The sequence below is a fragment of the Vicia villosa genome, unplaced genomic scaffold (genome assembly GCF_029867415.1).
Source record: "Vicia villosa cultivar HV-30 ecotype Madison, WI unplaced genomic scaffold, Vvil1.0 ctg.000108F_1_1, whole genome shotgun sequence".
In the NCBI taxonomy this organism is placed as follows: domain Eukaryota; kingdom Viridiplantae; phylum Streptophyta; class Magnoliopsida; order Fabales; family Fabaceae; genus Vicia; species Vicia villosa.
In genome coordinates this window covers 922348-945372 of record NW_026705019.1, presented here as the reverse complement: position 1 = coordinate 945372, position 23025 = coordinate 922348, and the positions used below count along the sequence as shown (strand labels likewise).

The 23025-nt window shown below is 33.8% G+C and overlaps 2 protein-coding genes across 5 annotated transcripts; one reads left to right on the top strand and one right to left on the bottom strand.

Annotated features, from left to right (window-relative positions):
* Positions 1-4683: 4683 nt before the first annotated feature.
* Positions 4684-7205, top strand: LOC131624197 (putative pectinesterase/pectinesterase inhibitor 45). Its single transcript, XM_058895157.1, has 3 exons — positions 4684-5851; positions 6145-6305; positions 6433-7205. The coding sequence occupies exons 1-3, from the start codon at positions 4815-4817 to the stop codon at positions 7113-7115; spliced, it is 1881 nt and encodes a 626-aa protein (XP_058751140.1). The 5' UTR covers positions 4684-4814; the 3' UTR covers positions 7116-7205.
* Positions 7206-15943: 8738 nt separating this feature from the next.
* Positions 15944-22261, bottom strand: LOC131624204 (uncharacterized). 4 transcript variants are annotated; one of them, XM_058895162.1, is made up of 8 exons: positions 21879-22261; positions 21652-21792; positions 20674-20901; positions 18300-18507; positions 17584-17720; positions 17212-17292; positions 16795-16861; positions 15944-16715 (listed from the first exon to the last, which is right to left on the bottom strand). In XM_058895162.1, the coding sequence occupies exons 1-8, from the start codon at positions 22157-22159 to the stop codon at positions 16416-16418; spliced, it is 1443 nt and encodes a 480-aa protein (XP_058751145.1). In that variant the 5' UTR covers positions 22160-22261; the 3' UTR covers positions 15944-16415. The 4 variants fall into 4 exon arrangements, with proteins under 4 accessions (XP_058751145.1, XP_058751148.1, XP_058751147.1 ...); XM_058895165.1 differs by lacking the exon at positions 21879-22261 and adding an exon at positions 21370-21586 and having other exon boundaries at positions 20674-20906; positions 21728-21792; XM_058895164.1 differs by lacking the exon at positions 21879-22261 and having other exon boundaries at positions 20674-20906; positions 21652-21790.
* Positions 22262-23025: the final 764 nt, after the last annotated feature.

Here is a 23025-nt window from a genome sequence, read left to right as displayed (position 1 = left end):
TTAAATGCACGAATCCCAAATGGACTGAAAGCTTTTCATTTTCTCTTCCAAACATAAAGGCAAGGGTTGTTGGACGCTTAAGCCGGAGTAGCAAACTCATGCCTTATTGAGCACAAACACGGGTTTGGGAGGGGCAACTGTTCTAGGCCGGCCATATCGATTCCAGCCGACCACTCTGATGGGCTTCTTCTGCTTCCAGAATCTTCTTAACACAAACACTTTCATCATGACACCAACAAATATCTCAACTGCAAATTCATCCAACGGGTTCCCGTAATTCACTTCTAACTAGTATCGAGTTTGTTATTTTCCTTTCTATTCTATATAGAGAATGTGTCAAATTTAAGTAATAAATCTTCTTCACATACTAACTTGAGCGTTAGAGTATAAAACCATGCTTGTCTATCTTCTCCATCGCACAGGAAATTTAGCTCTATCATCACTCAATTTTTTATTTTAAAACTGAACAAAAATTATGGTTAACAAATTTCAATGTGATTTAATTTAGCTATATATGTTTAACAAAATTATGCTTAAAAATTTATGTTTTTCCGCAATGATTTTCGGATAGGAAATTTTTCAATATCAAATTCCCTCGACACTAAGGACCAAAAATAGTGTAGGAAAACAATTGAGGAGTGGCGTCGTGGTTGGTCTGTTGCAGGTTCTTCCGTTGTGTTATGGAAAATAGTTGATCGGGTCTCGTCGGTGTGTTTTTGAGGAATGGAGTGTTCCATCAGGGTGTTTTGTCGGGTTGTGGTGTCGTGGTTGGTCCGTTGCATGTTCTGCCATTGTATTATGGGACATTTCATGAGTTTAGGTGTGCAATTTTGTTATGTTGACAGTTTCTTTGGAGGAAGCACCTTCAATTTCTGCTGCAGTGGAGAAATCAGTTTCGTTGAGTGTTTCGGAGGCTGACCTTTCGGTGTATCTTTCATTGTTTCTATATGGAGTTTTGGACTAGTTGTGTGCTTCAATTATGTTGAGTTTGGGGCTCTGTTGGCAATGACATGTCCAACAGGCTTCGTATTTTAATCGCAGAGTTCGCGTGAGGTTTTTGCGGCCTGAACTGGTCGATGTATCAAGAGTGTACTTTGCAGTAGAAAGGTTTTTGGAGCAGGTGTCCCAGTGTTAAATTATGTTTGGGCTGTTTTTGTTCGCGTTCAGAGTTAGAGGGGGCTTTTTTTATGTTGGTGAACGATCGATGTCGTGGTTTGCTGGCTGCTGCCTTCAATCTGTCTTAGTTGACTCGGTTTGAACTGGTTCTTTGTATAGGGTATTGGTTGTTGTCTCGTGGCAATCTTATGTCCTTTTAGTTTTAGAAGTGACAGTAGTTTGTGTTTTGTAATTCCTGATCTTTATGTTTTTTGAATGCTGCCTTCGATCTTAATAAAATTCAATTTTAATATTACCGTATAGCAATCAATAAAATTCAATTTTTGCATAGATGTCTTCTTGAGGCGTGTTTTCGATGATATATTTGGTTGAACGTGAAGGTTGAGAAAACACTTAGAAGAGGGGGTTGAATAAATGGTTCTTTAAAAAACTTGATGAAGGAAAGATAGACAGAACACCGTTATTTTTATCCTGGTTCACCTTCTCAATAAGGCTACCTCCAGTCAACCCTCAACAAGGTGATTTGCCTCTCAACAGAGATCTTAATCCACTATAATCAGAACCTGATTACACTTGCAGGACCAACTACCGTGACTCACAATACAATGTACAAGCCAAACTGCTGGTGACTAACAATCCTGCACAAACCAACTGTTTGTGACTAATCAACTTCTAAGACTCAACTAGTCCTAGATATCTCGAGACTCCTGACCCAACTGGTCTCTGAAGGACTCACTTACCACATAACTTATGATGAAATTGTACAGTATTGTTTCTAGAAAGCTGTAATCACGACTGTGATATTTCACTAAGATTAAGTACAGAGTAATAAACTCAGAATATGGATATGAGAGTTTTTTGCTATAGAGAGTTTTTCTTCACACTTGATGATATTTCAGAGTTGCAGTGTTCTTGTATGTTCTTTCTTGTTTTCTTCTATATCACTTGTTGTGTGTATCTTTCTTCAATCGATCATGAGTATATATAGCTTCAGAATATTTGACTGTTATCTTCAATGCTTGTATGCAACATTAAATGGTTTGCGTGTTTTCTTTGCTTTTGTTTTCTCCAAGGATTTGCATGTTTCAATCAACCTTGGGAATTGCGCTTTTGGAGTGTTACAGCCGTTTTGCTAATGGTCATGTTTTTAACGACATTAATTTGAATCAATCCTTATGATCTTCTGTTCAGCCTTGTTCTTCAACTTCTGTTGTGGATGTGTTCACGGTGTTTTGGTGCAGTATCAGAAATTGCTTTCAACGGTATTAATTTGAATCATTTCTTATGATCTTCTGTTCAGCCTTGTTCTTCAACTTCTATTGTAGATATGTTTGCATCGTTCTGGTGCAGTATCAGAAGTTGCCTTATGACTTGAGTTGCGTTTCTCCAGCTTCTCATAAGTGCCAAGTTCTGATTGTCGGTACTGGTACATCTTCTGAAATTAGAAACGTATGATTAGAGTATCGTGTTTGCTTTATACAAAATTTGTTTGCTTGTTATCATCAAAACACTGAAATATGATTAGAACCAAACTATGTTCTAACAGAACAACACAGATTCTCTTCAAAGGTACATTGGTATATGAACAATGCTGGAGTTTTGCTGACACTGGGCATCATTGGCCCTAATATTTCCTTCTGTAAATGGTTGAATCTGGTGGGTGAGAAAAAGAAGAAGGATCATATTGGTATAAAACATGCAGTTATATTCAGGCATGTCATGCTCGTGCAAATACCACTCAAAAATTTAGTGTTACAGACAAGGACGGACCCCAAACTTTTATGTTATGAGGGCAACTCATATACATAAATTTAAAAGTTTATATATTTTAAAAAATATTAAAGATAATTTCTTTCTAATTTAAATCAATTTTAACAATATTTTATTTTATTTTTTAAAAAAAAATTACAAAAGAAATGGTGTGAAAATTTTTTTAATAGGCAATTTGTATCAAGACCCAAGCGTTTCACCGCTAAGAAATGATGTGAATGATAAGTCACAAGTAACTTTTAAATTTTTTTAAAAAGATAAATTACAAAAAAAAATGGTGTGAATAATAAGTCACAAGTAAATTTGTTTAATGTTATAAAAATATTAAAATGCCAATAATAGTCTAATTTGCATGATAGACTTGTATATTGTACATACAAATTAAATTTTAAATTTGATAACTTTTTACTGTGTGCTCGTGTGTGATTTATAGTGCCTATTGTTCAAATATTTTCATGATGATCTCTTTAACTTATTACACATTATACATTCTAATGCAAAAACTTTAAAATTTAGTGGGGTCAGTGGCCTACACAAGACTACATGCAGGTTCGTCCCTGGTTACAGATCATTTATACCTATGAAGCTTCTGAATTTCAATATACACGTTTGATAACACACTCCAAAGTTCTAGCTCTCTATTTGGGATAAGGATGATCATTTTCTATTTTTTGTATTTATTTTTTTTCTTTAGTTTTTTTTCTGGCTTTTCACCATCGTATAGTCTGGTTCGCGGTCAATTATGGCATCAAGTGGTTTCAACTCTCTTACAATCGCAGTTGTGAGAATCTAGTCTGATTTGAGGGTTAGTTCTGACATCATGTTGTTTCAACCATGATTTTAAATTGCAGCTGCGGGCATTGCGTTGTGGTTGTTGCGATGCGCCATGTTCGAAATACAATGTTGAAAAACACTTAATATTAAGTTTTTTTTAAGTAAATTGAATTTTAGAACTCTAATATATTAATTTTTTTTGATATAAATACTTGAATAAACATGATTAAAATTGTCCAATGTGGTTCTTAACACACCCAGAGGGGTAATTTTAAAATCATATCGGAATTACGGTTCGATGCGGTTGCGGAAGCAACCGCATCCACAATATTGCGGGAATTATTGCGGTTGCGGACCGCAATTGAAAACCATGGTTCTAACTCCTTCTAATCGTAGCTGTGGAGATCAATTTTTTTTCTTTTTGATATAGTGTTTCATTCTTAAAAAAGAAAAATTAGCTATATATTAAACTAAATTAATAGCAGTGATAAATATGCTTAACCTCGCATGTGTAGAAAAAAATAAGTGTTCGTATGAAACTCCTTTTATAGAACACTTTCCACAATCAACGCCATGCACATAACATATTTAGCAGAAACTTAATTTAGAAAAAACTTAATAGGAACAATGAATGATATTAACTAACAATGAATGCTATTTAGACACCAACTATATTTAGAAGAAACTTAATACGAACAATGAATGATATTAACTAACTGTTACATCTCATACACACGTACAACTTCATGGAAATTATATGGATAGAGTGTTCCAACGCCATGTGGATTGTCCATGTTTTATTAGATCTTTCATTTTTTCAACTTTGAAAATTTTGTCATGAAGGGTTATACAAAGTTGGCATTTGCAAGAAATATACGTACGGTTAGAGAAAAAAAGAGTAAATATTGTGAAGTTGTTAACCAAGTTTCAAAAATAGAAAAATCAGAAATGTCTCTCAACCATTCTTAGGTTGTCTTTCTCAAAAACACAACATTTAAATATCTGAGTGAGGGAAGAATGAAAACAAAGAGGAAACATATAATTAACAACAACGTTTTAGGACTAATTCAGTTTCCTTTTTCGTTTTTTCATTGTCCTTTTTCCCTAAGTCTGAGGCAGAGAAAAATTTACTTTTCTCTCTGCCTTAGACCGCAATGGCGTTCCAAGATTTCGACCTTGTATCTGAAAGGCGGAAAACCAATGCCAAATCACACCTTAGAAAAAAAATTATGGTCGGTGTTACTTCCGCCCTTCTCATAGCATGTGTTGTAGCAGCTGCAGCTTTCGTTATCGTGAGACATTCAGGATCAGACAATAATATGAAGCAAGTTCCGACCGCAGATTCAGAAACCGCGCGTATTGATAAATACTCTAGGCTTGTGAAAATGTTATGTAGCAATTCGGGTTACAAGGAAAAATGTGAAAGCACACTTACTGAGGCATTGAAAAAAGATCCTAAGTTGACAGAACCAAAGGATCTTCTAATGATTTCTATGGTACTCGCCGAGAATGAAATTAACAGGGCGTTTAACGAAACTGCGAACTTGAAATTCGCTAACGAGGAAGAAAAGGGAGCTTACGAAGATTGTAAACTAGTGTTTGCTGATTCTAAAGAAGATATGGGATTCTCAATGAATGAAGTTGGTCAAGTTGATGTGTCCAAATTAGCTGAAAAAGAAGCTGAATTGAACAACTGGCTTAGTTCTGTTATATCTAACCAACAAACTTGCATTGATGGTTTCCCCGAAGGAGAGTTTAAGGAAAAATTGAAGAAGATATTTACTGAATCAAGGCAACTTTTGAGCAATACACTTGCTATTATTTCACAAATTTCAAAAATTGTTAATGTATTCCAAGGTGGACTTTCTGGATTCAAGTTTCCTTGGGGTAAATCTGCTTCACCAGCTCCCGCTCCCCTTGTTGCTCGTGGTGCTGCTGCTCCTGCTGGTTCGCCTGGTGCTGCACCTTTTGGTGCTCCCATGGATTATCCAATTTATGAAGCTCCTGCTGGTGCTCCTGGCGCTGCTCCCGTTGATGCTGCCACTCCTCCTGCTTGGGCTGCACCGGTTCTTGAGTATGTTGGAACAACTGAGAAACCTACTCCTAATGTCACCGTTGCACAAGATGGTAGTGGAGACTTCAAAACCATCTCCGAAGCTTTGGCCGCTATTCCATTACCCTATGAAGGAAGGTATAATATAAGTCCCTTTGTAGTTATATTTTTTAACATAATCTTGTTTGTTTCGTAAATATAGATCCTCTAGAGACACTATATGATGCACTCTGTATATTGTTAGATTAAGAGAGATATCAAACTTATGTCTCTTAACCTAACCGTCTACGTCAGGCTGCACCATGCAATCGGCTGTTGAGGATTCAACCATTTTGGTTGAGAATTTTTTTAGAAAGATGATAAATAATGTTTTAATTTGGGTTTTTATTCATGATTATGCTAAGAATATATTTACAAATTTGAACATGTAGGTATGTTGTTTATGTTAAGGAAGGAGTGTATGATGAGTTGGTTACAGTTACAAAGAAAATGGCGAACCTTACCATGTATGGTGATGGAGGTTTAAAGAGTATCATCACTGGAAATAAAAATTACGTCGATGGAGTTAGAACTTTCCAAACTGCATCGTTCGGTATGTATATACATTTATGACATATCGATATACATCTCTAAAATATTTATTTTGCGGCCGCAATTGCAGTTGTTGACAATTTTTTTATATATTATGTTGCATAAGTCCTAATTCTTTTCCCATGCAGTTGCACTTGGAGAAGGATTTGTTGGAAGAGACATGGGATTCAGAAACACGGCCGGTGCAATAAAGCATCAAGCCGTGGCCGCCAGAGTCCAAGCAGATCAAGCTGTATTCGTCAACTGCCACTTCGAGGGTTACCAAGACACGTTATACGCGCAAACTCACAGACAATTCTACCGCGACTGTGTCATTTCAGGCACAATCGATTTCATCTTCGGAGACGCTTCAGCAGTGTTCCAAAACTGTGAAATGGTCATTAGAAAGCCACTGGAGAACCAACAAAACATTGTGACAGCGCAAGGAAGAATCGAGAAAACAGAAAATACCGGATTTGTTCTACAAAAATGTGTGATCAAGGGAGAAGATGGCCTTCCTCCAACAACCAAGAACTACATTGGAAGACCATGGAAAGAATATTCAAGAACAATTATCATGGAATCTGACATAGGTGGATTGATTCATCCTGATGGTTGGTTACATTGGGAAGGTGATTTTGCACTAACAACCTTGTATTATGGTGAGTATAACAATGTTGGTGCTGGTGCTAACACTAATGCTAGAATTAAGTGGATTGGACGCAAAGATATTAATAGGGAAGAGGCTATGACCTATACTGTGGAACCTTTCTTGCAAGGAACATGGATCAATGGTACTGGTGTTCCAGCTAATTTGGGATTGTACAATTGATTTTATTTTTTTTATAAATGTAGCACTTTTGTGTATACAACATAAAGTTCAATGCTTGAATCGAAAAATTCATAACTTTATTCCAAGAAATTTTGACGGAGAATTTATTTATCTATTTATAATATATAAAATTAAACCGTGGAGTATTATATCGACACTTCATTCATATTCACGTGCGGATCGTTAGTGCGTGAGACATTTTTAGTGAGGAGGGAAAGAGAGAATAAGGAAATAAAAATTAATATTATTGAATGAATAAAAACGGATTTTCAATATGTATATTTATATAAAACTAACTTATATGCTAAGTAACAAACAAACTCTAATTAACTTGGTCTTGGGCTTGGACTTGGATTACTTAACTTGAATTATATCACAACATACCCTCTATAATCCAAGTTGTCTTGATATCGACTCATCAACATTATGCTTCAACTTGAACACCCATTTCACTTCAATAGTTTTTGCATGTGTTGGCAATTCAACTAACTCCCATGTGTTGTTTCTTTCGATTTCTTGTAAGTCTTCGACCATAGCAGACTTCCATTGTTCATTCTTTAAAGTCGTACTAGAGGAATTCTATTTCTTTGAGGTCTTTGGCTTGTGCTAGCCACACCCTCTTCAACTTCGAGTGTGTCAGGAATGTCAGCAACTTTTTTGAATTTGATTCAAGTGGAATATCGACAATTGCTTCGTCTTCGACTTAATCAATTTTTTCGTCGAATCCATAGCTCATCAATGGCTTGTTAACTGCATCCCCAGAATTCCAATCCTAGGCAGAATTTTCATCAATCATAACATCTCGATTCATCCTGACCTTCTCATTAATTGGATTGAACAACCTGTATGCTCTAGTTTTGTGATATCCTACCAGAATCATAGGTTCTCTCTTGTCATCAAGCTTCCTTCTTCTCGCATCAGGAACATGCTTGTAACAAATAGAGTCAAACACCTTCAGATGACTCACTCATGGTCGTTTTCCACTCCACACTTCTTTAGGAACCTTGTTCTTCAACTTCTTGGTAGGACACTTGTTGAAAATATAAACCGCAGTGGTGATTTCTTCACCCTATATGAATTTTGGCAGATTCAACTACTTCAGCATGCATCTCTCCATATTCAATATGGTCATGTTTCTTATTTCTGCTATTCTATTATGTTGAGGCATATAAAGAGCAGGGGCATCAAGTGGTTCCATCCCCCTCCCGATCGCAGTTGCGGGAGATCGAACCGTGGTTCTCCCTACCAAGTCCAGCGCCAATCACCACTGGACCAACTAACGATTGGTATATTTCTAACTTAATTGAAAGTATAATTATTTTATTTAGGGAATTTAATCTTGTAGCTCTTAACTAGTTTAAAAAGAATTACATACTATATGTCTTTATCAATTAATTTGTTGTGATTATAATAATTAAATATTATTGACATAATTATTTAAATTATGATTTATTCTTGTAGGTTAATAGTAAGTATTTTATGGTATATATTTCATATGATATAATTTAAAGGATGAAATTATTTTATTAATATGATAATAATGGATTAAATATTTATTTTGTGGACTAATATTATAACCCCTTCTATTTTATAATGTTAAAAAATATTTTTAATTAAGATATGGATTGTTTTACTATTCCCGTGTGTGAAATTATTTATTATTATTAAATGGTTGTAGTTATTTCATGATTTCATTAGTTAGTATAATATATTTATAGCAGTATTTGAAAATTTAGATTGGGTTGTTTCTTGTTAATCTATATTACCGAGTCTAGAATAAATAATCCAATTGATTAAGTTTACTTTTGTTTTATCTTAAGATAATTTTATTTATTAAATTATTTAAACAATATTCAAAGTAGTTTGATTTAGTAAACTTTATTTTGTGATATTATGGTTGCTAGAAAATAACTATTTAATTTGTTAATATGGAAATTGAATGTCATTTCTAATAGAAGGGTAAAGAAAATGACATAAATGTGTGTACGTGTGCGTAGCTATTAATTGGTTACTAAATAAAAGTTAGATAAATTAATAATAATAATTAGTATTATAATTATGTTATTACCATTTGAAGTGTTAGTGGTCATATATTAACTTTCAACTTCAACATAAACATTTCTTAACTTCTCATTTGCCACTTTCTTGCCAAAAATTGTGGAGTTAAACTCTCTTTCTCTAAAAAGGGACGGAACCGGCTAGTACCTAGGTTCGATCCCGACTGGAGTCAAAAACGTCATGAGGCCACGATGTCGTCGCCTCCGAGCCCGGGTCCGGATTAGTCACGTGGGGCTCCTTTCTCCCGCGGATACCGGTCGGTTAACCTAAAAAAAAAGCCATATATCAACTATTATTTATTTTAACTCTGTAAAAAGACTTCCTCTCTCTACTAAGTAAATCACACGGTTCACCTTTCTTCCAATATTATACGAGTATGTAGTATATTTAAGAGAAATGCTATTCATACACCCACAACTTACACCAATACATACACCAAACACTATTCACCGTATTTGTACGGTGAATAGTGTTTTTTAAAATAAAATAATAATATTTATTTTTAATTTTAAAATTAAGGACGACACTATTCATATACGGACGTACATTAACCAACTTCATTACTACATTAACCAAGTTTTTACACTGCATTAACCAAGTTTGATGACTGTTAAAAATTATTTTTAATACCTGGATATTGCATTAACCAACTTCATTACTGCATTAACCAAGTTTTTACATTGCATTAACCAAATTTGATGACTACACAAAAGTACAGTTCATAGGTGTAAGAATAGCATTACTCAAATTTGGTTAATGCAGTGTAAAAACTTGGTTAATGCAGTAATGAAGTTGGTTAATGCAATATCCAAGTATTAAAAATAATTTTTAACAGTCATCAAACTTGGTTAATGCAGTGTAAAAATTTGGTTAATGCAGTAATGAAGTTGGTTAATGCACGTCCGTATATGAGCAGTGTCATTCGTAATTTTAAAAATAAAAAATATTTTTTATATATATTATTATTTTATTTTAAAAAACACTATTCACCGTATAAATACGGTGAACAGTATTTGGTGTAAGTATTGGTGTAGGTTTTGGGTGTAAGAATAACATTACTCTTATCATATATGCCCATTTAGTGAATTGTGAGAGTAGCTCACATGTTCATTTAGTCAACTAGCAGTAACATTTCTACATAAAGAAAATATCACATAGTGACCCCACATTTCTACTTGGCCAATGGCATTCATGGTGGCTTATGCATTGGATAGCAAGGGGGTGTTCACGTTTTTCTTCTCTTTTTTTTTTAATTGAACAACCATGTACAGTGGCACTTATTTTACTAAGATATATTCATACTCTACACTTTCATTTGTCAATGATACATCATAGAACATGTTCTTTCAAAGGCAAGTGGAAGTTTACGTTTTTCTTTGTGCCAAAAGTAAAATCCACAGCAACATTTCTATTCTATAAGATATAATGGTACCTAATATTTCATTCAGCCAATAGCAACTAAACAGCAACAAGTTCCTTCAGCCACACAAGCTATGGCTCACGTTACTACTTGTAATTAGCTAGCTAACAGTAGCGGTTTTTCATTTGATAAAAGTATTAAACCAAATGGCCATGTGACTGAAGCTAGTCACTGTAGCGCATATATATAAGATGAAACGGCAGGTTTTGCTAGCGTAACACGGTTACAGCTTCGCCATCATTCAGTGTCACTCATCACTACTTCATTTCCATTTTCATTTTTAGAACTATAGGGAACACAGAGGTATTAATTCCTGTATTAAACTTTGGTTTCAAATCCCAATTTCCTACAGATTTAATATACTAAACAGAAATTAAAACACTTTTTTTTTATAAGATTCAACTATGAAAATATAAATATGTTAATCTACCAATTGCCCCATTATATTAACCCATAATGATTAGGGATTCTCCCCCTTACCTCTTGATTTCTCCTCCAAAACCCTAGCTTTCCTCTTCTTGTTCCTCTCCTCCACTTCTATTCTTGACAACCAGAAAATGAAAATGATGTCTCTACCCCTTATTTCCTCTCTTACTATCTTTATTTATTATATTGGGCTTTAAAAATGATAGCACCCCCTAATTGCTTATCACTCCAATAAATAGGCCCAATTAATAAAATAGAGTAGTCAAATAATTAATTATGCTCCAACAAATAATATTATTACCCTTAATATTATTTTCCGATTAATCCAATTAAATCCGACTTTATCTCAAATAAATAAAATCCAATAATAATATTATTTCTCTACATACTCCACTTTATTAATTCCCCGATTAACTGAATAAATTCCAACTTCACTTAATAATCCGAACATGTTTCTCAATAACACTGACGATCCAATTAATTATTAAACTTCGTCCAAATTAAGTAAATAAATCCTTATTTAATTTAATTAGCCAAATAATAAAATTCGGGTTGTTACATGCAGCATGCTTCTTGGTGTGTATTAAATGAAAACTCTTAGAGTTTGATGTGAGCTTTATATCATGAGAATGACCAAACTTGAATTGATCATACAGAGGTTTGTATGTGATTTTCATCTCATCAACCGGTTCAAGTTTATATGGGGTTTCACCCTCATATCCCATGCCAACTCTTTTGTTTTTACTAACTGCATATATCATAGAGGCAAGTTGACTTCTTCCAATACCTCTAGATAAAAATTTTCTGAAACTCAAGTCATATTCCTTAAGAATATTGTTTACACTTGGAATGGACTTTTCTAAACTAGATAGCTTTAAAACTTTTTCTTTGAGTTCAACATTTTCTGTTTCAAGCTTCTTAGTTTCAGATGCAAAGAGCTTTCTCAGCTTTTTGTATTTGATACTAAGTTTAGCCTTGATTTCCAGAATTTCAGTTAAGCTGGAAACTAGCTCATCTCTAGAAAGTTCAGAAAATACCTCTTCAGAGTCTGAGTCTGATTCTGATGTAGATTCTGATTCATCATCAACAGTGGCCATCAGCGTTATGTTTGCCTGCCCGTCTTTAGAGCCTGACTCTTGATCAGAAGAATCTGAGTCATCCCAAGTAGCCATAAGGCCTTTATTCGTTTCAAACTTTTTCTTGGGCGTTTCCCTCTGAAGCTTTGGACACTCATTCTTGTAATGTCCTGGCTCCTTGCATTCATAGCATGTCACCTTCTTCTTGTCAGATCTTCTATGTCCAGAAGATTCTCCTATTCCAGGCCTTTTGGAACTTCTGAAGTTCTTGAACTTTCTTTGCTTACTCTTCCAGAGTTGATTTACTCTTCTAGAGATCATGGAAAGTTCATCTTCTTCTTCTTCTGATTCTGACATTTCAGAATCTTCTTCTTCAGCCTGAAAAGCGTTAGTGCATTTTTTATTATTAGATTTTAATGCAATTGACTTACCTTTCTTCCGAGGTTCATTTGCATCCAGCTCTATTTCATGACTTCTTAAGGCACTGATCAGCTCTTCAAGAGAAACTTCATTCAGATTCTTAGCAATCTTGAATGCAGTCACCATTGGGCCCCATCTTCTGGGCAAGCTTCTGATGATCTTCTTGACGTGATCTGCCTTGGTGTAACCTTTATCTAGCACTCTTAATCCAGCAGTCAGAGTTTGGAATCTTAAGAACATTGCTTCAATATTTTCATCTTCCTCCATCTTGAAGGTTTCATACTTCTGGATTAATGCTAAGGCCTTTGTCTCCTTAACTTGAGCATTACCTTCATGAGTCATCTTTAATGATTCAAAGATGTCATGAGCAGTTTCTCTGTTTGTTATCTTCTCATATTCAGCATGAGAGATAGCATTTAGCAATATTATTATGGACTTGTGATGATTTTTAAAGTCTTTCTTCTGAGCATCACTCATGGCTTGTCTTGACACCTTGACACCTTGAGCATTAACAGGATGTGTGTAACCATCCAACACTAGATCTTATAAGTCACCATCTTGATAAAGAAAGTAACTTTCGAGTCTATCTTTCTAGTACTCAAAGTTTTCAGTTTTCACCATCAAAAACTGGTGGTTTATTATAACCATTGAAATTATTGCTTCCATTACCATTGTTGTTTTGTTCAGGTGTAGGAGTAGATGTAGCTGTTTCAACCATATTGACTTTGTATTTTTCTCCCTGAATCTTTTATCTAACACGGTTAAGTGCTTGCACCTAGAACCAAGCTCTGATACCAATTGAAGGATAGAAAAACACTTAGAAAGTGGGGGTTTGAATAAGTGTGACTTTAAAAACTTGTACGATAAAAACAATGAACACAATTACTTTTATCCTAGTTCGTTGTTAACGAAACTACTCCAGTCCACCCCCTTAGAGTGATTTACCTTAACTGAGGATTTAATCACTAATCCAAGTGATTACAATGGTTATCCACTTAGAAAACTTCTAAGTCTTCTAGAGTATACTGATCACAACTTGATCACTATAGGAAATCACCACTTAGAAAACTTCTAAGTCTTCTAGAGTCTACTGATCACAACTTGATCACTCTAGGAACCTTTTACAAACAATGTAAAATAAATGTTTACAAGAGTAATATTGCTTCTTATAAAGCTATAATCACAACAGTGATATTTCTCTTAAGTTCTAAGCTTAACACTCACTAAATATTACAAGAGTTTGTGAGGTTGAAGATGAAGTTCGTGAGCTTTGAATTTGACAGCGTTTCAGTATTTTGCACAAGTGTTCTCATTGCTGCTTCTGATCAGAACTTCTATATATAGGCGTTGAGAGAAGATGAACGTTGGGTTGCATTTAATGCTTTGCGTGAATAGTACAACTTTGCATTTAATGTTTGACACTTTTTGTCAACTACCTCGAGCCATGCTTTTGCTGCTTTTACTGATTTTGCCTTTTGTAGCTTCTAACATTCCTTTTGTCAGTCAGAGATTAGACTTAATAGCCTGTCATCTTGTACTTGCTTTTGAACTCAGATTTGTAGATAACAACGTTTGAATTTGAGAGTCAACAGCTTGGTGCAGAGCATCTTCTTGTCTTCTGACTTTGAAGAGCTTGAGCGTGATACCATTCAGAACTTCAGTGCTTCTGCTTCTGACTTCATGTTCTTCTGATGCCTCATAGTTCATGTTCTGATTCTGCTTGACCATCTTCTGATGTCTTGCCAAAGCATGTTCTGATGTAGCCATCCAGAATCTTCTGAGTTAGTGCTTCTGAGCGCTGATTTGTGCATACTCTATGTATTTCCTGAAATGGAAAATGCAAAGGATTAGAGTACCAAATTGTCTTATGCAAAATTCATATATAATGTTATCATCAAAACACAGAATATTGATCAGAACAAATCTTGTTCTAACATTTTACCCATAATTAAACCAGACAAACAATACAAAATAGAAAAAATCAACCCCAGATGAAAATCAAACCAAACAATGCAGATAGACAAAATACAAAAATGTGCTTCTGTACTCTTTAAAAATCAATTTCCGAAAACATACAGAAGTGCACGTTCGTATTCTTTGAAAATCAATTTCTAAACAAATACAAGAATGCACTTCCGTGTTAACCTTTTTTTTTTTTTTTTAAAAGGCAAAAATGCATGGTAAAAAAATTGCACAAAACGCATTGCTCAGTTACACTACCTAATAATGACTATAACTACATATATATTGATGTATATTACACAATCTACTATTCCTATTTCTTAATGGATGTATAAAAAATCAAATGTTAAAACAAATTGAATAGTTGATGTTGAACACTTCAATTGATTAAATGTTGAGAGTAGAAATTTTTAAGTGACTTGAGAGAGTGAGGGAGTTTGCTGAAAATGAGAAAGGGGAGGAGAGTTTGACGCGTTTTTGATTAAGAACTCGTTCGAAGGTGCACTTCCGTAGATTATACAGAGCTATATTTCCTTGTAGTTTTTGTTAAAAATGATAACTCACTTATGAATCAACTAAGTGTAGTTTTTGTTAAAAATGATAACTCACTTATGAATCAACTAAGTGTGTGTTGGGGTATGTTCGTAAATATATTTATAAATTTTAAAAATGTTTTTTATTTTTTACAAATGTAAGGACCAGTCCACTTTTTCACATATTAAAAGAAATGTTTTCAATCCACTTCACATATTTTATTAAAAATTTAATTGTTTTTTTCTTACAGAATTCTCTGAGATGTATTATATTCATAAATTTTTTCGAAATAGATAAATTCACAATAAATAAAAAATTGTAGATAAATTTATAATTCATAATTTTAAAATGTTAAAAAATTATGTTTTTAATAATTATAAACTAAAATATACATTAAACATTAAAGTAATCTCTATAAAAAATCATGTCAAGATATGTAATACAATATTTGGAAACACTAATAATATTTACAACGAAAGATAACATAAATTAATATTATAATTTATTTAATTCAATTTTTACTTTAAAAAAATAAAATAATATAAATCAAGTGATTATCTTTTATTATTTAATTATAACTATTATTAAAATTTTGTATTGTATTTAAATATTTAGTTTTTTATATACTAGATTTTAATATAGATAATAATTCATAAACGTTAAAATATATATATTTTTAAAACATTTGTTTGTATTTTTATATAATATATTAATATAAATTAGTAATATTTATAATTCAGTAATTTTATAAATAATAATAATATATATTTTATAAACTAACTACAAATCAAAAGACCGGTAGGAATTCACAGAAATTTTTAGTTATTATAATATTTCTCATCTTAATCTCAAGAGAGGAACGTGTATTACTTTCATTGGCTAAAAGTTTTTGTAAATTTTTTTAAAAAAATTCCTAGACATGACAGTGTTCGTTTAAAAAAAAAAGTAAAATCACTCTCATTTCATTTAATAAATTTCATATGAAAGGGTAAAAAACCTATACTTCAATTATCAAGTTGCTTAGGACACAAAGGGGTGTGATGAAGTATGGCAGCAGGAAACAGATCCGGGCTGCTGAAAGAGTTGATCCTCGGAGGTTTTAGTAATGGCTCCGTATGTAACCCCGATGAATAAGATCTTAGTTCCAATGATTATATTTGTTCTTCTAGCATGCAGAATATCATGCAGCAATAATTGGTCGAAACACCATCAATCTTCATGAGTTTACAAAATGCTTCTGGGACTATTATCATATATTCAAGTAATCATTCTAGTTCCCTGCTCAATGAAAAATTCAGGTTCCCAGGCCAGCATTCACTTTGAGAAGGCAACACCAAATATGTGCCACCAAGTTTGGGGAAAATTTTTTCGGACAAAATTACTTTACGAGCTTTAACACTTTACCTAGGTACCTTTACATCGCGGGGTTTCACATGGAGGAGGTGGTACACCAAAAACCCAATCGAGAACGTTCAAATATTTGGATCTGAACACTTCCCTCTCCTGTGCATAGCAGTGCATTATGATGGCTGTTGACAAGCTGAAAACTACAACATCAGCTCTCTTGATCCTTCTAGACGGTGGCAGATACCCAGCATCAGCTATGCATGTGAAGAAACTCTCAATAGCTCGGGCAAGGCAGTATAATGATATTTCCATTCGCCTGCTTTTCTTTTCAATAGCTAATCCAAGGCCAGGTGGGAACTGCAAGAGAATGCAAAGTCAATTTTATAACAAGAAAATTATCATATAATACTGTTTGAATTATTGCTAAGCAACACACCGTTCCCATGGCCACCATTGGAATGTTACATCTTTTGAAGATCCTAAACAGAAAGCATGTCCACATCCTGATTTAGAATAGAGCCATCCATATTATACATGTCAGTTTCAAGTTTCAACCAAATTGATACTGTCATAATAACAAGGTTAAGCAAAGAAGAATGAGAAAATGAAAAGGCTACCAGGTGCATAAAATAAAAAAAATTGAACATAAGAAAAGAAAGCAAGTGGTTAAAATAAAGTGGTACTGTTTCCTCTCTTAACAGAATCATTGTAGTTAAACTTTTTTGTTAAGAAAAATAGTTAGAGCTAACTTTAAGCTGGGGTAAAGCAATCATAAAAAATTACTTCAAATCAACCTAATTTAGTAGCAAGACAACCAGCAACAAAATAATAGTGCACAGAACAAGATGCTAACCAGGCAGATGTACAGTATACTGACAGAAACAAGCTTGATCTTGCAGTGCCAATGAGAACCTTTGTTAATATTGTAAAAGGCCTGCAGTTAAGAATTTTGATAACGGACAATGAGAAAGTGCAAAACAATGTAATCTCATAATTATGAAGCACAAAACATGATTTTCAATTAGTGCTAGAATTGAGAGAATGAAAAATATTAAATGGATATTTTAGAATTGATCTTCAATTTGTCCTGAAAACGCCTCTTCATTACAAAATCAGTATATGTGCGCTCAATGGTAATGTATTCATTTTGAAAAACCACCATAAACAGATAACACTTCGGTCATATGAAAAGTAGAATGGTTGCAATGGATTCCAATCAGATCACCTTTGTAAAAGTCCTTTTCTGTGAACTATTAGGGCGGGTATCAGATAAACTGGAAGATAAACAGGTAACGCTCTTTTGTAGGCTTGACCGAGAAAAGAAATGACGTGCCCACCGCATGATTGATTCCCATGTACAATCTGCCAAATTCAGTGATTTGAAACACCAAAAAAAGCAGCACAGGTCACAAGTTTTGTATAATGAATTACAATTTAAATATTGAACAGAGATAGACGAAATGTTTTAAACATAAATTGCAGTGTTATACAGGTCAGTCATGAAGAATCATGCAAGAATGCCATAATCGAAACAATCCAAAAGAGAGAACAAGAACTGAAATTCAATACTATTAATATGATTAAACTTGAATGGATAATTTTATTATGGCAAAGCAGACAAACCAGTGTAAAAAAGGATGCTACTGTTATGGTGTGATCAAATTCAACTTAGTGTTAACAATGGCAGAGAGCCAAAAATCCGACATATGGTGCCATGGCGCTGCCATTCCTCACAAATCTGACCATGGCAGAGCCGCCACCGATATACACCATAGCACCACCATGACCAGTATTTGACAACACTAATTCCGCTTCCAAATTTGATATTGAACACTGTTTAATAAGTATGTTTCTTCTAATTTATTTTCTACGGGTTAATTAATAATTAGACTGAGATTAAGAAAAAATGACAAGAATAAGAAAAAAACCGGTATTTCATACCGAGCATGGGACTTTCATATTTGGATCTAATTTCACGTCGACACCCATGGTCTTGTAGTATTTCTTTACTGCATGCAGATTAGTAAAAGGCTTGCCACTGGCTATATCTTTTACACCTTGTAAGATAACTGCATCCTTTCCACCATGTTTATTGAGAAAGGATTTATATGAAGCAGGTAAACTGTCTTGGTGTAATATATAAGCAGACCTGAAATAAAAAGATTCTCTATCATCATTAATCCTTGTTTTATAGAAACTCCTTCAATAATTATAAAAAGGGAGAAAAGAGGGGGAAGAGGAATCGAGAGGGACTTAAAATGTGTCTGTACTGTATATGGGAAACATGGCCCCAAAGTGAAACTATCAATGGTGAATCAGCATTTGCACAGTCATGGGTGTAAAACTGGAGCCATTATTTATTTACATGAATGTGTTAGCATTGTATTACACTTATGCATAAAGTATTGAAATTCAGTTGAGCATTCTGGTCACACAATTCTCTAACAGCTTCCGCTGTCTAACTGCTTCTAGTATTGATGTCGAGTATGTCATATTCTGTTATAATTAGCTAGAATCAGTAAAGTGACTAAGCTTAAGTTTGTCTTATAAATAGAACTACTTACATTCTAACATGTAATCAAAGAATTCAGAATTCATTTCACATAAAATATCTTATACTTTATAGCTGTTTTCTTCCATTTTCAATTATATACTAAACTTCCCCACTCACTTGTTTTCCCTTATAATTCTAGGTGGCATCTCAATCTCTCTTATTAAGTTACTAAATCGCGCTAAGATACAACCAAATATTATGAGATTTTTCGTATATTTTGACATTTCCCCTCAAGCTATAGCTTAATAAACTTTAAACTTGTTAAAAATAAACCTTTTAAAAAGGCAAATATGATACGGGGTTCACAAAACATGGCTATAGAGGCAACATGAGAATGTTGGAAATGTCAAAAAATGAGTGTTTCTGGAAAGACATATGGTTGTGATGATCATCAATCTCAAAGTTGCATGACCAAGGAAGAAGAGACTTACTAGAATGATCATTAGTTGAAATTTCCTAGCAGACAATTTTACACAACAATGAACTAAAACTTTTCCAAATTCACCAACAATATATGATATCCTTAAAGCACAAGAAAATTTAAGATACCACATAAATATAAATATTAATTAAAACTAAGGATGGTGCACATCACAAGCAAGAATAATTCAATATGACATGACTCGTCAATGAGGTAGGAGAAATCACATTAAGTAAAATTCATTATGGGAGGTTAATATGAATCACAACTTTGTTACTAACCTAGAATAACCAAGGCAAGAATGTATCTCAGATAGCAAGGGCAGAATCAAATTTATGTGAGATAACCATAGAGTGCTGAACACATCATAGGGAGACAAACTGATTTAAAGCTTCTGAGAAAGGTTGTGTAAGCGGCTGACACAAAAATGCATCAACAGCAAAACAGTGACAAGACAACTGACAAAAGATGATTGTAAATAACGAAGGAGGAAAGAGAAAGAATTAATACTTTTGAATTGTGATTATGATTTCATTTATGAAAGATTAAGCACTAGAACTTATTTCTACTAATACCAGGTTCATAATTCTAATTAAACATGGAAACAAATCATGAGGTATATAAGAATTTCTAACACAATTCTAGGATATAATCTAATACACATTTCTTATTCTAACAATGCACACACACAAATACAGATATATTCAATCGTATGAGAAATGCTATTGTGTATGAAAATTGTCATACAAAAATAGAAAAAAAGAGCAATTCACAAATTACGGTAGGGGATATACAACTATTCAAAAGCAAGTAAAAGCAATCTAACATGATCCTACAGTAGCAAGCACTTTCATGCAAAATTGTGTGTTTTCCTTTCATACTAAACAGCATTTTCCTAGTAAGATAAGTAGACAGGGAAGAGCCCTGCAGCTTCGGTCCCTATTAGCAAGGAAAAACTAATATAGGGCGAGTAACTAACCACAAATTGATGAGTGATAAAATCCAAGTTCATAGGTAATGACCCATTTAGTGAACAAGTTCAGCCACTCACATTATGTGAACTATTTAATAAGGCAGGATATGGTTTTACTGAGCACATCAAACTTAAATATTAGCATTTTCATGTCTCGAATTTGATAGCTATCTATTTTAATACATGCATATTTATCGGTGACCTGAACATAACAACAGGAATCACATCATGCATCAAACTTAAACTGTAAAGCCATCAAGTGAAAAACAGACTATCTATTATTTTAAGAGAACCGAAGGTACTGCTATGAAATTCAAAAGACAAAAGAGATTGAGCTAAAAAAAGCATAAATAGCATTGTTACATACAAAATTTGGGAAGATGAGAGACACATGAGGAAAATGTCTCCGTGCTTCCATGTGAGAGGCTTACAAATTCTCCCAAATCGTTTGCTCTTAATCCCACAACGAGATGCTAAGACAGCAGCACGCATGAGAATGTAAATGGCCAAGCTTGTGTGCTGTGCTTCTAACCCCGTCAGAAGCATAGACTGCCCAGCAACTGCCCCTGCAAACAGCGCTCTCCACCTTGCTGTCCTGAACTACAAACACATCAAATAATCAATCACACCAACTCCACAAACCCATGAACACAAACAACACTTTGACAAAATACTTTCCATGATCATATACTTAATTAATCATTTCATTTTATTTTTTGAATATAATTTATTTTCATTAGAATATAACTTGAACAATATAATAAAATTTAAACAGAAATAGAAGGAAAATGGGTAATAAACTGCGTCGCTACTCCTTTTTTGGATGACAAAATCAATCCTCTTAAAAATTACATTCTTATACCTAAGAGATACAACATTGTTGTTCATAAGTCTTTAGACTCTCTATAAAAGATCAAAGGCTTCGGGTGAATCCTTGAAAGAAAAAAATTGCATAACATATAATTAAACATTTCTTTTGGCTAAAATCTACATGCATGTTAATCTTAGTACTTGAGATAATCCTGATTGAAACTGACAAAATCAATAAGGGTAGGAATAGAACCTCTGTCGAAGGAGTTCACTTAACTCTCTTTCTCTATACAATTCCCCCCATGCAGACCCAAACTTCCACTATGTCAACCGCCTTAAAGCACCATGCCAATTGCTTAATTTACACTTATTCAAATCTTTTACAACACAGTTCAAGGATTCATGTTATTGAGCTTTGAATCACTTCACTTCTAAAAATAACTTTCCAGTTACAGAGCTTACGTACATTTCTATAATAATAACAATAACAATAAATCAATTGCCAGAAAAAATCAAGAGAAAAAGAAGAACATGCCTACGGTGACCTCCAAAAGCACCTATAAACTCATCCATTGAAACAAACGTTCCGGCGAAGGTTCCAAGAAACAAACCATATCTCAACGTTTCCTTCAGAGCCGCAACAATCACTTCACCGTTCGTCACCATAATCTCTTTCCTGAACAAACAAACAAACAAACCGAAATCAATCATCACTAAACGAAATCACTCAGTACTTCTTCGAGTTCGAATTATTTTTCTCACCTTGGCGGTTTTTTTCGTGCGAATCGCGCCAAGATCGCGAACAGAGCGAGACCGCCTTTGATACCAGCTCCAACCGAGAAACCTTTAGCCGAAGAGAATATGATTCTCCGGAGAATCTCCGGCGGAACTACGATAAACGCGTCGCCGAACGTACTCGGAATCGGCGGTGCCACGGAATTAGCTTTCGGTTTGGAGGATTCGGCGTTGCCATTGTGAAAACCGTTGGTGTCCTCCGGAGTGTAACGGCGAATGACGCCGGAATCGGCGGTTGGCGGCGACATGTGGCGGAGGAAGGGTGAAAGTGGAAAAGTGAAGCTTGGTGGGAGTTATTTCAAAGAGACAGAGCAATGAATGAAGAATAGTTTTTCGTTTTGAGATTGCGATATCGCGTGACACGTGTATGGTGCATGATTAAGTCGTTTTTCATATGCTTCCAAAGAAAAAACTAACTACTCTCAGAGTTAGTTCTTTCCCCCATTGATTCAATCATTGTCATGTATTAACTTTTTTTTTTATTGTTCGAAAATATGGAGCAAGCCTAATACATAGAATTTTTTCAAGATAATACAATGACTCTTGAATAATAATATTGAAACACTGTGTTTTCTCTAAGAACTCAATTCTTGCAAAATCATTAATATATGAGTCATATTAACGGTTTTTCTGAGAATTTTGAGAATATTAAATAATTTTTTTTTTATAAAAGTCAATATTTTAATTAAAAAATATTTCTCCAGAAACACTCGTTAGCTTTTCTCTTTTAATATATTATGTTTATGTATTTATTATTTTTTATTAAATTTTTTTTCAATATGCAAAATAGATGTATAGATCAAATATTATCTTTTATAATTTTAATTTTACATAACTCTTTTATGTGCAAACAAAGTATTTGTGTTGGGATTGCTTTGTTCACAAGTTAATGCACGTAACGGAATTCAGATAATTGCAAAAAATAAATAGGAAAAAGAGGCTTGATTTAATGATTTAAGTAAATACAATAATATAATAGAGTTTATATAAAAGAAAAAGTAATTGATTAATTGGATTTTTAAAACTGTGATTTTGAGGCAGTTTATTTGTGTTGTAAGTCATTTACTTGCAAGACTATTAAACTGTAACTAATTTTAAATTACACTGTCAATAC